Consider the following 17,758-nt stretch of genomic DNA (forward strand, 5'->3'; position numbering starts at 1 on the left):
GAATTATTAAACACTTAACCACATTCCAGTTCTGTCTGGATCCGATAGACTACACATATAGTTTAGTATCCAAAAGAAAAAAGTTCCAAAAATAAATTAATTTATTGTTACATACAAATAATAATTCAATAAGTGTAACTTGTCAACTATAAGTTGTATATTGTATATATCACTAAGGTTCACAGGGATTTTCATATGCTGCACAGAGGCAGACCACATATGTTATTCTCCTGAATTAAAGTAACCTAAAAGGCTTGCAATAAGATTTAATATGCAGGGTCCTCTTAAATTCAGGCAATCAGGTAAGCATGCAATGATGGGTATACATAAAAGACTATTTAACACATTTAGCAGGGATCTGCAGTAATATTGATAAACAAGCCCTGCATGTCTCACTGGTTCCGAAAGAATAGTGTATAGTCAATCATGAAAAGCACATACATAAAATAGGAATAGAGATCTGCTATTGGTTATTTGCCCGTCGACATTGAATAATCAATGAGAGTCCCTTATTCCAATGTATGTGATAAAGCAGATTCCCTGCATCTGCTGTCAGCTCCAAGATACGGAGCTGATGAGAGTACAGAAAGTAAAGTATAGTAAAAGTGGTAATAAAGTTAAATGTAGATCATATCTTTACTAGAATGTGTTTAGAAAATAATCTCCCTTAGGAGACCTAAAATCTGGGTGAGAGTGATCGGTAAGCAAAGTAAGTTAAGTAACATTTACTATATATAGCTACACATTAAATCTCCATTCTTTATAGTACAATCAAGGTATACAAGGAGAAGAGGAAAGGGAATCTCCTCCGTTCCAGTCCTCTATGACCCTGACTGGGTATTTGCCACAGGCAGTGAATACCTCAGAAACAAGTGCCTAGAAGGAGGTACTAGGAGGGACAGTCTAAAACTCCTTTCTTGAGGTATGGGGAACTGATTCCCTTGGTGAGGATAAACCTCACTACCTCTAGGGAGAGATAGAGAAGAAAGTACAGTAAATACCTGTTTCTTCTAAAGTTTGTGGAGATTTGCTATATAGATATGGGCGACCCGGTTTGCGCAAAAGCCGGTGTCCCTGTAGACCGTCACGTGTTTCACCCCTTAGGCTTGGTCACCATCTCGAGTGTTTCTAATGATGTTTCATGTAAATTTATATTCAAAGTAATTAAAGAACCAGCGTCTCAGGTGCCAGGTTATGCAGCCAATCCCCATGATGTCAAAAGGTCCCAGCCAATCAAAATGGTGGGCGGGACATGTGACGTTGTGTTTAGAGCAAAGTCTATTAAGACTCCATAGCGGGTAAGTTGTAGATCGATTCAAGCTTGTTCCATCTCGGGAAGTAAAGGCTAAAATACTCACGATTAGCCATTAGAACAGAGCCGTCTCCGGCTCCTAATAACTAGGGGAACAGCTGCGGGTACTCACGGCCTTGATTAACATTATTTAAACTGAGCATTAGTGTTTCTCCCCACTACGCATGGTTGCTAGGCAACCAGAGGCATCAGAGGTAACATGATCGTACTAGAAATCATAAGTAAATAATAAAGCTGCCATCAAATTCTTCATTATAGAAAGGTTAACCAAGTAATTTATTATGGGACAATATCAACAGGACAATATGTAATCTATAAAAATAGCCAATGAAAGGCCATAATATTTATTTATTAATATACTTCAGGCTTATCCCCTATAGGGAAGGAAATGTCAAGCTGTGCCTCCGTTCTTAACACACAGATTAAAACGGGGTAAGAAAACCATTAGTAACCACAGCAATAACTAAGTATCAATGCTTCTCCCTACTACACATGATTACTAGGCAACCTGAGGTTTCATAAGTCAAATGGTTGTACTAAAAATAATAGATAATAGAGCTCCCATTAACCTACTTCATTGCAGATAGGTTTTCCAAGCAGTTCATTGTAGGGCAGTATCAATATAACAACATGTAATCCAAGAGGATTGCCGCAGTCAAGCAAAAAATCTTTTTGTTTTCAAATAGTTCATTATAGGGCAGTATCAACATAACCGTATGTGGGCCATAAAAATAGTTGCTGTTAGACCAAAACCTTTATATAATATATATATATGCACACACTCCAGCTTAACAATAACTCATAATAGGGTTATTATCCAAAAATTGCGTTGCATAATAGTTAATTATAGCAGGATAAATGGAAGAATAATCAAGTTTAGCAAGAGTATCGTATGCTCCAAGGTCCAGTTTCCTCATCAGTATACATGTAGGATAGTTATCCGGAAATGAGATTTCCGAATTAATCCTCAGAATTATCTGTCTGATATATATCCTACCAATAGTTAAGAATGTCTTATAGTAATTTATGCATACTATGACCATGGTTATAGCAATTTGAAGAGTAAACCCTTATTTATATATATGTATATATACACATAGTAAATATTAATGACTGCAGGGGTATAGCAAAGGTAAGCAGGTCATGTGGTCATAGCAATAGATATGATAGCACAAATGGCCAAACTGTGAGCCTAATTGATATGGAGAAATGATAATACAATTGGTTAATCTATACACCTAATTGATCCAGAGGTGTTGAAAGAAAAGAAGAGAAACAAAACAAAGAAGGAGAGAAGAGAAGAGGACATACCATAGTATTCTAGAGAAATGATCCAAAGTTTATATTCTCATTCAGGCCATAAGGGGCTAGCGTTCCAAGTTTAAAGATCCACTCACTGTCTTTACGTAAGAGGGAGTTCATTATATCCCCTCCTCGAATGCCCAAGCTGATCTTTTCTAAGCCATATGCTTTGATGGAGTTGACTACTCCACCGTGTGTTTTGTGTATATGTCTGGCTACTGTTGATATTTGTTTCATGTTACTTAGGTCTCTCTGGACATTTCGTACATTGCCAGCATGCTCCAGGATTCCCTGCTTCAGAGCTCTTGAGGTCATTCCCACATACCTCGATCCACAAACAAATTCTATACAATAGATTACTCCCGATGTATTACAATTGATAAATCCTGCAATTGTATGTAAATCCCCTAACTTGTCAACCACTACTTGTTTTTTGATCATATAGGTGCATGCCTTACACTTTCCACATGCATATGATCCTTCGGTCATAATGGACCTCTTCGTGGTCCTTTTGAAATGACTTTGCACTATGGTGTCTTTAATATTTCTTGATCGTCTCCAACTCATCAAAGGTTGGCTCGGAATCATCTCTCTTAAATCATTGTCCATCTGAAAGATTGGCCAATTTTTGCAGACTAGATTTTTGATTTCCATCCACTCCTCGCAAAAATTACCAACAAAGCGTATACTGGCTGCTTCTTTTTCTTTTTCTTTGTTGGAAAGATTAAGTTCTATTTATTGATTTGAAATGTATGACGTTTGGCTTGTTTGATGATACGGTGGCTGTAACCTCTATCTCTCAGTCTCTGTGTTAGCTCCTTGCTCTCTTCTTTAAAGGCTTGATTATCAGAGCAGTTTCGTCTGAGATGCAGAAATTTGCCCTTTGGTATATTACGGACTATAGGTGGAAAATGAGAGCTTGTTCTGTAAAGTAGGCTATTTGTAGCTGTTGCCTTACGGTATAGGTCTGTTGTAATCTCCCCACCTACCTTACCTTTGATTGTAAGATCCATAAAAGCTACCGTTGTTTTGCTAGCGTCCATGGTCAAATGCAAGTTTAGAGAAACAAAACGAAGAAGGAGAGAAGAGAAGAGGACATACCATAGTATTCTAGAGAAATGATCCAAAGTTTATATTCTCATTCAGGCCATAAGGGGCTAGCGTTCCAAGTTTAAATATCCACTCACTGTCTTTACGTAAGAGGGAGTTCATTATATCCCCTCCTCGAATGCCCAAGCTGATCTTTTCTAAGCCATATGCTTTGATGGAGTTGAGTACTCCACCGTGTGTTTTGTGTATATGTCTGGCTACTGTTGATATTTGTTTCATGTTAATCAGGTCTCTCTGGACATTTCATACATTGCCAGCGTGCTCCAGGATTCTCTGCTTCAGAGCTCTTGAGGTCATTCCCACATACCTCAATCCACAAACACATTCTATACAATAGATTACTCCCGATGTATTACAATTGATAAATCCTGCAATTGTATGTAACTCCCTTAACTTGTCCACCACTACTTGTTTTTTGAACTGAGGATAATTTGGAACCCTCATACCAACAGAGTACAACTAGTACAAATAATCTGAGGACCACTTTCCCTTCTTCTTTTTTAGAAGTGGGATGGGACTTTGGAGCAAGGTACAAAAAAAAAATCTATGAGGAAACCGAGGAGGAGTAGGAAGAAGAGGTAGAGGACAGGAATTTTGGGAAACTCCACTACCCCAGAGACAATCACCTTGGTTTTGAAAATTATACCAAGGAATGGGGCTGATTTACAGATCATTAACCTCTCTGAGAAACACCTGACAAGTGCACAGATTACAGTATTGGAAAAGGTCTCTCTTTCTCCACCCTCTACACACTTTAACAGATTTTGCTGGGAAAGGGACGAATTTATTTTGTAGAAAACTTCTGCTAACCAAATATCATGCATTATTGAGAGAACACACAGAATCCTACAATGTTATTGGTGGATACAACACAGGTACATCCACCCCACTTACATCTGGGGAAGATATCGGGGACCTGTGGTCAGGAGAGGAAAGTGAAGCTCTTGAAAGCATGGAAGAACTACAAGATCTGTCAGATGCAGATAATCAACATAACCATACTTGAAAGAGACCATCATGTAAACGTAAATCAACTTTTTTTCCCCAGGAGGTGATTTGCCCTGAAGTTAGGGTATTTAGGGAAATGATGTCAAAAGATCTAGACAGCTTACATCTGAAAGTTCGAAACAAAAGGTCCAAAAAGGACAATTTGAAACAAGCAGAGAGGAGGACACTCAAAGAAATCAGAGATCGGAATGATGTTATTATAAAACCTTCTGACAAAGGGGGCAATGTCATTATTTTGCCAAAAGAGCTTTATGTTAAAGAAGCATTGAGGCAGCTCTTGGATGAAAAATGTTACAAACAACTGCTATTCAATCCCACTGAGAATTTCTTGACTCTATACAATAGGATCATTAACCGAGCCCTTGGAGAAGGAATGATAACAAAACAGGAGTACGATTATCTGAATGTTAAGAATCCCAGAGTACCAACTTATTATATGCTACCTAAAATCCATAAGCGGAAAGACAACCCACCAGGTAGACCAATCGTTTCTGGTATTGGAGGCCTAAGTGAACAGGCCAGCACATTTATAGATGTACAGCTGAGAGAATTTGTGGTGAGCCTTCCATCTTACATTCAGGATACCTCAGATGTTCTACGTAAGATCACAGGTATTCAAATGGAAGACGATTGGCTGCTAGCTACCTTGGATGTAGAGTCCTTGTACACTAGCATTGACCATCAGAAGAGTTTAGAAGCAGTTAGCCACTTTCTCAATATAAAAGATAACAATGAATTCAATATGTTTATCTTGGAACTATTGGAATTTGTCTTGAGTAAAAATTATTTTACCTTCAATGATAGGTTCTATCTCCAGATGTGTGATACTGCGATGAGCGTAGCTTGTGCACCCACATACGCAAATCTTTTTCTGGGCTGGTGGAAACAAGAATATGTCTTCTGCCTAGAAAATTAACCCTACACCAATAATGTCATATTGTGGTTAAGATATATAGATGACATTTTGCTCATCTGGAAGGGGGCTGAAAACACTCTAAAAGAGTTTATTCTTAAATTGAATAAGAATACTCTAAACTTGCATTTGACCATGGACGCTAGCAAAACAACGGTAGCTTTTATGGATCTTACAATCAAAGGTAAGGTAGGTGGGGAGATTACAACAGACCTATACCGTAAGGCAACAGCTACAAATAGCCTACTTTACAGAACAAGCTCTCATTTTCCACCTATAGTCCGTAATATACCAAAGGGCAAATTTCTGCATCTCAGACGAAACTGCTCTGATAACCAAGCCTTTAAAGAAGAGAGCAAGGAGCTAACACAGAGACTGAGAGATAGAGGTTACAGCCACCGTATCATCAAACAAGCCAAACGGCATACATTTCAAATCAATAAATAGACCTTAATCTTTCCAACACACAAAGAAAAAGAAAAAGAAGCAGCCAGTATACGCTTTGTTGGTAATTTTTGCGAGGAGTGGATGGAAATCAAAATTCTAGTCTGAAAAAATTGGCCAATCTTTCAGATGGACAATGATTTAAGAGAGATGATTCCGAGCCAACCTTTGATGAGTTGGAGACGATCAAGAAATATTAAAGACACCATAGTGCAAAGTCATTTCAAAAGGACCACGAAGAGGTCCATTATGACCGAAGGATCATATGCTTGCGCAAAGTGTAAGGCATGCACCTATATGATCAAAAAACAAGTAGTGGTGGACAAGTTAGGGGATTTACATACAATTGCAGGATTTATCAATTGTAATACACCGGGAGTAATCTATTGTATAGAATTTGTTTGTGGATCGAGGTATGTGGGAATGACCTCAAGAGCTCTGAAGCAGGGAATCCTGGAGCATGCTGGCAATGTACGAAATGTCCAGAGAGACCTAAGTAACATGAAACAAATAACAACAGTAGCCAGACATATACACAAAACAAAGAAAGTGAGTGGATCTTTAAACTTGGAACACTAGCCCCTTATGGCCTGAATGAGAATATAAACTTTGGATCATTTCTCTAGAATACTATGGTATGTCCTCTTCTCTTCTCTCCTTCTTGGTTTGTTTCTCTTCTTTTCTTTCAACACCTCTGGATCAATTAGGTGTATAGATTTACCAATTGTATTATCATTTCTCCATATCAATTAGGCTCACAGTTTGGCCATTTGTGCTATCATATCTATTGTTATGACCACATGACCTGCTTACCTTTGCTATACCCCTGCAGTCATTAATATTTACTATGTGTATATATACATATATATAAATAAGGGTTTACTCTTCAAATTGCTATAACCATGGTCATAGTATGCATAAATTACTATCAGACATTCTTAACTATTGGTAGGATATATATCAGACAGATAATTCTGAGGAGTAATTCAGAAATCTAATTTCCGGATAACTATCCCACATGTATGCTGATGAGGAAACTGGACCTTGGAGCATACGATACTCTTGCTAAACTTGATTATTCTTCCATTTATCCTGCTATAATTAACTATTATGCAATGCAATTTTTGGATAATAACCGTATTACGAGTTATTGTAAAGATGGAGTGTGTGTATATATATATATATTTATATATATATATATATATATAAAGGTTTTGGCCTGACAGCAACTATTTTTATGGACCACATACGGTTATGTTGATACTGCCCTATAATGAACTGTTTGAAAACAAAAGATTTTTTGCTTGACTGCGGCGATCCTCTTGGATTACATGTTGTTATATTGATACTGCCCTACAATGAACTACTTGGAAAATCTATCTGCAATGAATTAGGTTAATGGGAGCTCTATTATCTATTATTTTTAGTGCAAACATGTGACTTATGAAGCCTCAGTTTGCCAAGTAATCATGTGTAGTAGGGAGAAGCATTGATACTTAGTTATTGCTGTGGTTACTAATGGTTTTCTTACTCTGTTTTTACTCTGTGTGTTAAGGACGGAGACACCTTCGTTTTGGTGAATGATAATGGCTAACTGTTAACAGCTTGACATTTCCTTCCCTATAGGGGATAAGCCTGAAGTATATTAATAAATAAATATTATGGCCTTTCATCGGCTATTTTTATAGATTACATATTGTCCTGTTGATATTGTCCCATAATAAATTACTTGGTTAACCGTTCTATAATGAAGAAGTTGATGGCAGCTTTACTATTTACTTATGATTTCTAGTACGATCATGTTACCTCTGATGCCTCTGGTTGCCTAGCAACCATGCGTAGTGGGGAGAAACACTAATGCTCAGATTAAATAATGCTAATCAAGGCCGTGAGTACCCGCAGCTGTTCCCCTATGTATTAGTAGCTGCAGACGCCTCTGTTCTAAAGGCTAATCGTGAGTATTTTAGCCTTTACTTCCCGAGATGGAACAAGCTTGAATCGATCAACAACTTACCCGCTACGGAGTCTTAATAGACTTCGCTCTAAACACAAAGTCACATGTCCCGCCCACCATTTTGTTTGGCCGGGACCTTTTGACATCATGGGGATTGGCTGTATAACCTGGCACCTGAGACGCTGGTTCTTTAATTACTTTGAATATAAATTTACATGATACATCATTAGACACACTCGAGACCGTGACCAAGCCTAAGGGGTGAAACGCGCGTTGGTCTACAGGGACACCGGCTTTTGCGCAAACCGGGTCCCCCATATCTATATAGCAAATTTCCACAAACTTTAGAAGAAACAGGTATTTACTTTCTTCTCTATCTCTCCCTAGAGGTAGTGAGGTTTATCCTCACCAAGGGAATCAGTTCCCCATACCTCAAGAAAGGAGTTTTAGACTGTCCCTCCTAGTACCTCCTTCTAGGCACTTGTGTCTGAGGTATTCACTGCCTGTGGCAAATACCCAGTCAGGGTCATAGAGGACTGGAACAGAGGAGATTCCCTTTCCTCTTCTCCTTGTATACCTTGATTGTACTATAAAGAATGGAGATTTAATGTGTAGCTATATATAGTAAATGTTAATTAACTTACTTTGCTTACCGATCACTCTCACCCAGATTTTAGGTCTCCTAAGGGAGATTATTATCTAAACACATTCTAGTAAAGATATGATCTACATTTAACTTTATTACCACTTTTACTATACTTTACTTTCTGTACTCTCATCAGCTCCGTATCTTGGAGCTGACAGCAGATGCAGGGAATCTGATTTGCCACATACATTGGAATAAGGGACTCTCATTGATTATTCAATGTTGACAGGCAAATAACCAATAGCAGATCCCTATTCTTATTTTATGTATGTGCTTTTTATGATTGACTATACACTATTCTATCGGAATCGGTGAGACATGCAGGGCTTGTTTATCAATATTACTGCAGTTCCCTGCTAAATGTGTTAGTCTTTTATGTTTACCCATCATTGCATGCTTACCTGATTACCTGAATTTAAGAGGACTCTGGATATTAAATCCTAATGCAAGCCTTTTAGGTTACTTTAATTCAGGAGAATAACATATGTGGTCTGTCTCTGTGCAGCATATGAAAATCTCTGTGAACCTTAGTGATATATACAATATACAACTTATAGTTGACAAGTTACACTTATTGAATTATTATTTGTATGTAACAATAAATTAATTTATTTTTGGAACTTTTTTCTTTTGGATACTAAACTATATGTGTAGTCTATCGGATCCAGACAGAACTGGAATGTGGTTAAGTGTTTAATAATTCTTTTAAATGTATGTTTTTTTGACCTTGTCTGTCCAATATATGATCTCTATGATCAATTTATTTTAGAAAGAGGTGTATTAAAAGTTATGTTTTAAACTGAATGTACCAGTAAAAGTGTGCCCCCAAACAAAGAGTCTTCTTTACCTTTCTTTTTTCTGCCGTGCTTCAAATGAGTGTAATGTTACATCTGTAATGTGACTATGAAATCTCTATATACTTATTATACTTATTCATTTTAAGATAGGTGAATATGGAGATTTTCCATTGATGGTTTATTTATATGAATGTTATCAATTCCAATTATTTGGAACAGATTGTTCTTTTCCGTTACAGTTCCACCAGCAATACTAACTCCACAGTCAGAAAATAAGCAGGAGAGATCTTCAATGTTTAATGTAGCAACTTCCAGCTACAGATCAAGCTTCTGTCAATATTGCAGTGGTCATAATCTGTGGTAAGCAATACAGGGCAATTCACGTATGCTACCACCCAGGGGAAAACAGACCTTAGTACAGCTGGGAAGCTGCGCATTTCTCGTGCGCCTCCCTCAGCCTTCCTCTCCCCTCCCTTTCTCCTTACTCTGCGCCGTGCAGAGAGCCTGGCGCCCTACATGCCAACGTACTCTGCTTAATGGTCGGGCCGGCGCTGCTACCAACATCTTCTGCCCAGGCTGTAAAATTTAATGGCTTATTGTCTTCTTTTTAAAAAAATATTACTGCATCATTCCTATCAAAATCTATTTTTTGCTTTGCTGTCAACAGACATTGGGGGTCATTAAGACCCACTCGCAAGCGGCAGTACGCTCCCAAGTGGGTCGATGGTCCCCACTGCGCATGCGCACGACGGAGGGAGCTCCGTCGTGCGCATGTGCGAGACCCGGACTGCGACAGCCAAGCTGTCGCTCCAGGTCTCGCACCAAAGGGGGCGTGCTGTCGATGGTGACTGACAGCACGCCCCCTTTGGTGGGCGTGCCGGGGGCATGGCGGCCAGATGGAGGCGTTCCCATGGGAACGCCTACTGTCTGAATCCGGCCCCACTGACATCACTAGTGATGTCAGTGGGAGTGATTTTGACAGACCACCCGCAGGGTTTCCGTCGCAAGTCCGATTGTTGCGATGGTCAAGACCATCGCCACCATCTTTTTGGACGCTCGTATATGCTGTGGGTGGTCACCAAAAGCTATACGAGCGTCCAGGAGGACGCTCCATTTTAATGGAGGAGGGCCCTGATTCAGAGCGAGCGCTCTGGTCAGTGCGAGCGGCTCTGAATCAGGGCCATTATCTTTCCCTGATGAGTTTGCTGGTGTATAATTTTGGTCAGTAAAGCTGACACATATTTTCTCCAACACATTGCTTATAATTGGTGTATAAAGGACTATAGAGTTCACCTAATGGTGCATACACACGGTCAGATTTTTCTTCAGATTTAAACGATAACGATTTCAAAAATCATTCAATCGTTCATATCTGAAGGAAACTCTGACATATCTGACATGTTTGAACGATGAACGATGCGCAAACCCGATGGTCAGATAACGATATCTGACATCTGATGTGTTTGTAGTCAGATTTTGACGATTCCATTCATTTTAATGCAGTCAAAAATCGTTCGTAGTCCAAATCATTCAAATCGTTGGTCAAATCGTTCATCAAATCGTTCAGATTATTTAAATCGTTTAATTGTACAATCGTTCATCTGACACATCTGACAAATCTGACCGTGTGTATGCACCATTAGAGTTTCTTGAAAATGTACAAGCATTGACTCCCTTTCGGATGAGACAGACAATTTTCCACTTGTAGCATGGTTCTGCCAATGTTGCAATTAAATAATTGTCAGTTTCCTTGTTGGTATTGAATATTCAATTTGAACACCACACCATGTGTTATGGCTGCCAATTATCCTAACCCCCTGAAACATCTGTGTTCAAGCCTCATAAATGATTAGTCCTTGGCTCTCCTTAGCAATACATATATGATAAGCATCCTCATTGGTTGACTGTTAACCTCAAGCACACATGCGGTATGATGATGTACACATTTGTGGTCATGAGGGTCCAGTGACCCAGCAATTCAACCCGGGTAGCTTGCAGGGTTTAACACGGGAATGACGCGGATCCCGTTAAAAAACATGGGGAGTTCCAGATGTCCTGGCGCTTGGAGATGTTGTCATCTCAAAGCACCAGCAAAACAATTCCACTGCACCCGTGTGCAGTGTGAACGGTGCCGACCTGGGAAAAACCCTGGTCGGCGCCGCAGACTGAAGGGGTCAATCCCGGGTCTGACCAGATTTGGAAATATGATCTAAATACTGAGTCAGACCCAGGACTTTAGTGTAAAAGGGGTATTATTGAGCTAACATGAAAATGATAGGACAAATGCTGCTAACCTCACAATCATCGCTGCTAACAAACTTTGTCACCTCATCTAAAGGACGTTTTTCAAATGTTCCCTCTATTAGTTGCCTTATGTAAGTAAAAAAAATAGATTACATGGACAGTTGGGATATAACATTATATACAGTACAATGATAGCAATTCTGTCTGCAGCTGTCACGTATTGTTACTACTTTGTTGAGGTAAGCGCATTTCTTACACAATATGATCTGGTAAAATGAGCACATAATTTCTTTGGTATTGCTAATATGTTTTCAATTTATTCCTAAGTGCACAAGTCTCTCTGCACTATCAGGTTAAGCATACAAGCAAAACAGTGGATATGTGGTATTTGCCATGACCACAAAGCAGCAATGATATTTGAGCTATTGTAAGAGATCACATTTCCAGTCCTTAGTTATTTGGAGGACAACCAATACTTTATTTTGCAATTTATGCAAGCCAGGACTTTGTATGCTGTATGTGATTTCTCATCTGAACTGAGCAAATGTTAGGTGATGTGTCAATGCTACAATTTTCCTGTATTTCATCTGTGATGAGGATGGGGTAGACAACGTGATGATCATGCTGTTACTAATAGCTAAGCACCTTAGGCTTGACCTTTTGGGGTACTCAGTCTCTGGCTTGACTACATCGTTATGGCATTAGCGTGAGAATAAACAGAGTTTGAAACAACTTCTATATGTTGGCAACAATATCTGTGTATGAATCGGTTACAGCTTTATTTAAAATATCCAGCAATGCACAAGCCAAAAATTCCCAAAATGAAGCATAATTTATTTAGGAAAAGTATAGGATGTTTTCTGCTATTTGTACAAAACTTCAGTTTTTATATTTTATTGTTGGAGATAAATTAGTATTTTCTATTAAGGAGACCTGATTCAGATTTGAGAACAGAGTATGAAATAGCAAGTAACTGTGCCCATTGGTAAAACCATGCTACACTGCAGGTGGGGCAGATGTAATATGTGCAGAGAGATTTAAGGCCCCCACACACGGAGCGATATAGCGGCAGATCCAACGGTTTCCAATGATATTGCAGCTATATCGTTCCATGTGTGGGCATGATATCATCCACTGCGCGCTCCCGTGGGGTCGTCGGTCGCTCCTCTAGATCTTTCTGCATGCACAAGAGATCTGGAGAAGCGATGAACGATCCCATACAGGTCTATAGGGAAGGGGGCGGGGGGTGCAGTATATCGGGCGGTCGGCCAGCATGTGTGGGGACCGCCCGATACGTCGGCCGTCGGATCTTTGATCGCATCGTTGGGTACACATCGTACATTGTGAACCCAGCTTTAGATTTGGGAGGGGTGTGTCCATACTGACATCTAAATTGCAGTGTAAAAATAAAGCTGTCCAGCATTTGTGGGCTACAGGCAAAAGCAACCAATATTTACGTATGTATGTATTTGCGCCCCTTGCAGTTCAACATGGTTTGTCCAGGTACACAGTTATCTTACTCTATTCCCAAGTCTGAATCAGGCCCAGAGATAAGTAAACTGCTATATAAATCTCTGGTACAATGGACACAACAATGTCAGGTTAAAACTACAAAATAATATTGCTGCAATCTTTGTAAAAGAAAATGTCTGAATTTAAAGGCATTCAATATAACAAATATTATCTCTAATTGTTATAGTGCCACCAATGGTCCATAGGTACGTGAAGGGTGAGCAAACAATACAGTACAAAAGGCATCAAACCAACAGTATTGTATAGGGGCAAATATCAAATAGCAAAGACAATTCCAACAAAATGAAATAGTTAATAATAGTAACACTGTGATCCGGTGCCTAGAAAGAGAGGAAGGGCAGAAAGGATCATCTGTGTCATGACAGTGGGCCTGATTCAGAGCCGGACGCTCTGACCAGAGCGCTCGCTCTGAATCAGGGCCCTCCTACCTGAAATTGGAGCGGCCTCATGGATGCTCGCATAGCTGTGGGTTACCACCCACAGCTATAGCGAGCGTCCATGATGATGGTCGCGATGGTCAAGACCATCGCGACCATCGGGCTTGCGACGAGACCCTGCGGTAGGGTCTCGGTGACCGCAAGCCCTGGAGTGATTTTGGCTCTATCAGAGCCAAAATCACTCCCACTGACATCACTAGTGATGTCAGTGGGGCCGGACTCAGACGGTAGGCGTTCCCATGGGAATGCCTCCGTCTGGCAGCCACGCCCCCGGCACGCTTACCAAAGGGGGGCACAGCACGCCCCCTTTTCGACAGCACGCCCCCTTTGGTGTGAGACCCATAACGACGGCTTGGCCGTCGTTATTCGGGTCTCGCGCATGCGCACGACGGAGCTCCCTCCGTCGTGCGCATGCGCAATTCGGCACCATATCGACCCGCTTTCGAGCATCCTGCGCTCGCGAGCGGGTCTGAATCAGCCCCTGTGTCCCTTTAACCATTTAACTGGCATTTTTTTATTTTTTTTACAAGAACTGCTCTGAAATTGTTTTTTATTTTCAATTATTCAGTTAGGTCAAGCACATCTATTTACTACATGTGCAAAACTATTGTTAGAAAATAATAATAACACTTAACATTAACATCAATTTTTACTATATCGGTCATTGATCGGACTATCAAAGCTTGGAACATTGCAACCATTACGACTTTATTTCCCCAACAACTGCTTCTCTGAGCTCCTCCTCCTCTGAGCTCCTCCTCCTCTCTGCCAATGCCAGGTGGGGGGTCCTAACGTCCTGAAAGCAGTAATCGGCAGCAGGGCAGACACTGGGGAGGGTGCATGAATGCAGAGGGACAAGAAGGTCCCTCTGCTACTGGTGGCTGCTGGAAGATTATCTTCCTGCAGCCGCCCACTGTACATTTCTGTCAGGTCGCATCGTTTGCAACCATGTTAGTTAATGCACAGCCTGGTGTAGTCGCAAATGATGTGACCACACCAGGCAAGTGATTAAACAGCATTCTGTATGTATTTATCTAATATTATATAATCATTAATATGCAAATAATATACAGTGTTTACTTGAAAAGCTAAGAACATTCTTACCTTGTGGATGTACCCGGTATGGGTCGCCCAGTGTCCACAAGAACACACCAGCAGTATCCTGTGGATGGGTGACATTGCACAGGCTTGTATAATCCTCCGTTTGCACACTCTGGAATGAATACATTGTCATTTTTTGGTTGCTTTGCTTCTTCTACTGCTGAATGATGTTCCTGATCACAAGATGATGCTGTGTTAAATGACATAACAAAAAGAACAATGATTTCAGCTAGAAAGATATTTTGAGCACAATCTTACCTAATTTTACAAAATCCAATTTTTACACATTATGGTGTCAAAAGTTGCCCCCACAAAGTTCCTGAAAAAAATATGCAGATAAAATATATACTACTACTACTAATAATAATAATAATAATAAGTAGTAGCAGTAGTAGTTATTGTAGTCGCAGTTAATATGTGTAAGAAAATAGCCAAAATTATAAAACTAGTATAGGCTTGTGTTAGAATTAATTATAATGTACTCATTAAATTAACACAAAAATATTGCTAATATTGTAGAGATTTAGTGTGCATCTGCAGGCATTCCAACACTGTTACAAAGGCACATCACAGCACATAGCTGGCATCACCCTCAGTTCACACATAGTTGAATTGACTACATTAACATATTACTATGTTTTATATACATCAAAGCTGCACTACTATGTAGCCATGGGAGTTATTTCTGCTCAGTTTTAAATGGCTGCAGAGAGGACCTGATTCAGAGTTGGGAATAGAGTAAGAAATAGCAAGTAACTGTGTACCTGGACAAACCATGTTGCAATGCAAGGGGTGCAAATACATACAATTTTTTTGTATGTGGGACAGGGCCGGGACTGGCCATCTGGCAGATGCCAGAAGATCCGTTGGCCTGATGGTCTGGTCTGGTCTGAAAGTATGGCCGAGCGGCCACCTCCGCGCCCAGCCCCTTACCTGTTGTCACAGGTGCCAAGCGAGGCAGTGTAGTGAGTCACTGTTAGCAAAGGCATATGACAGTCACAGCAGCTTCCTCTCGAAAGTGATCGGGGTGATTGCACCCTAAGAGTGTAGACAGAGACAAATCTCTCCATCCCAAAAAAAGAAAACATTGGTCTGGCCCTCTGTCTTTCTTCTCTGTGTCTATCTCTATCTCCAAAGTCTCTCTCTCCCCCATGTCTTTCTTTCCCCCATGCCTCTATCTCTCTCCCCCATATCTCTTTCTCACCCCCATGTCTTTCAACCACCCCATGTCTCTCTCAGCTCCGACACTTGCTTCCACCCAGCCATTAGTGCAGAGGACGTCTTACAAGGACCCTGCGGCTGCTCTTAGCACCCACATTTGATCATCTCCTCTGCATAGTAGATGGGGATGTCTGCCTGTTCTGGTTCTCGTCTGCTCCCTCTGATCGCTCACATCAACATCCACATCTGGTGCTGTTGCGCTCAGGAGGATAATTTGTTTCCCCCAACTGAAGGCTCCTTGCTCTTAATGTCAGGACAGATCTCTTTCTTGCTCCGCATTTGATGTTTGTCCCAGCAAACTGTTCTGTACTATGTGAAGGTAATTTATGTGGAGGGGGATGGGGGTGCCGTATAACTATGGGAGAAAGGGCACCATTTTTTTTTATTTGCCCTGGGCGTCATCAACCCTAGTTATGCCTCTGAGGGTTTTCTCAGTATTCTGCTGGGCACAATTTTTTCCAGTTTGAGCTTGATATTGTCACCTAAACTATCATTCCCCATCATTTAATAGAGGTAACCCAATTCTATAAAATATCTGTGCCCCTGAATTTATGGAAGCCAGGATAGGGAATATCTTCCCCAATCCCTGGACTCCATGATTTTTCTGTCATGTGATTACACTAATCAAAATACATTAACTTTAACGGAGGCTCCTAGGAGGAGATGTATGAAGCCTTGGAGAAAGATAAAGTGGAGCAGTTGCCTAAAACAACCAATCAGCTTCTGTCTCTTATCTGGTACCGTCTATGAAATTACAGTTGTAACCCTCTCTCCCGTACCTTATAAAAAGACCCTAGGTTCCCAGATACTATACTTTACAATATATGTGCCTCCACCTAGGCTGGGGTTATAGGGCTACCCTAGGAATGCCCTGTTTGAGTTATATGGTGTAATATGATGAATTTAATGTGACATGTAATTCATACAATACTGGTGCATTAACACTTTACTATAATGAATTGACCACCTGTTACATTTCTCCACAGGATTCCCTCGATGACGCTCTTCCAATTCCTAGAGGTAAGTATTGCACACTGCTTATAGTAGGTTAACACTTTGTATTTACATATGTCATAAATTCAGAGGAAAAACATATTGATACAACATTTACTACATATATAACACCAATTTTACTTCCATATGCAAATAGAATACCTTTTACACTAATATAAACTATTATAAAGTTTAATACCTTTACACATAAATTGTTGCTCAGTATTTTAGTCTCTGCCTATGAAGTTCATTAATGTAGCAGATAAAGGTCCTTAATATGTCCAGAACCACCTGAGCATAAATCCTAGTATCACTTGGCAGCGCAAAAGGAAGTTCAAAGTCCATTAAAGTTCAACATAGTCTTCCTTAGTAATATTGCTGCAAATGTATAACCATATACACTGACAAATTTAGAAGAATTACATATATAAGTCAGTAGAGGTAAGCCAGTGCTATATATACAACTAAATTATACTGTTTTTCTTTCTTATATAAGCTGGCTGAGAGCCAAAAGCATTCCTGAAGTGATTCTTCCTCAAACTACCTTTCCTCCCCCGACTCCTTTATAAATGATAATGTAAGACCATTAATTAGCTTCTGTCTCCATACAACGACTGCATTAATCTTATCCTTTCCTTTCCCTGTTAGTCTGAGAATTGAATGTGCTTATAGAGAGAAAAGTGGAATTAACATTCAGTGACTGAATTGCTGTACAGGATTTCCATACACACATTGGCGATTCT

General features: G+C 40.0%; 1 protein-coding gene across 1 annotated transcript in view; it reads right to left on the bottom strand.

Annotated features, from left to right (window-relative positions):
* Positions 1-17,758, bottom strand: part of SMOC2 (SPARC related modular calcium binding 2) — a 424,404-nt gene that overhangs the window by 161,020 nt on the left and 245,626 nt on the right. The window contains exon 8 of the mRNA XM_088448976.1: positions 14,805-14,991. Within this exon, the coding sequence (XP_088305102.1) occupies positions 14,805-14,991 (187 nt within the window). The remainder of the gene's footprint in view (positions 1-14,804; positions 14,992-17,758) is intronic.

Source organism: Taudactylus pleione, unplaced genomic scaffold (genome assembly GCF_031769625.1).
Source record: "Taudactylus pleione unplaced genomic scaffold, aTauple2 ptg000473l, whole genome shotgun sequence".
Taxonomy (NCBI): domain Eukaryota; kingdom Metazoa; phylum Chordata; class Amphibia; order Anura; family Myobatrachidae; genus Taudactylus; species Taudactylus pleione.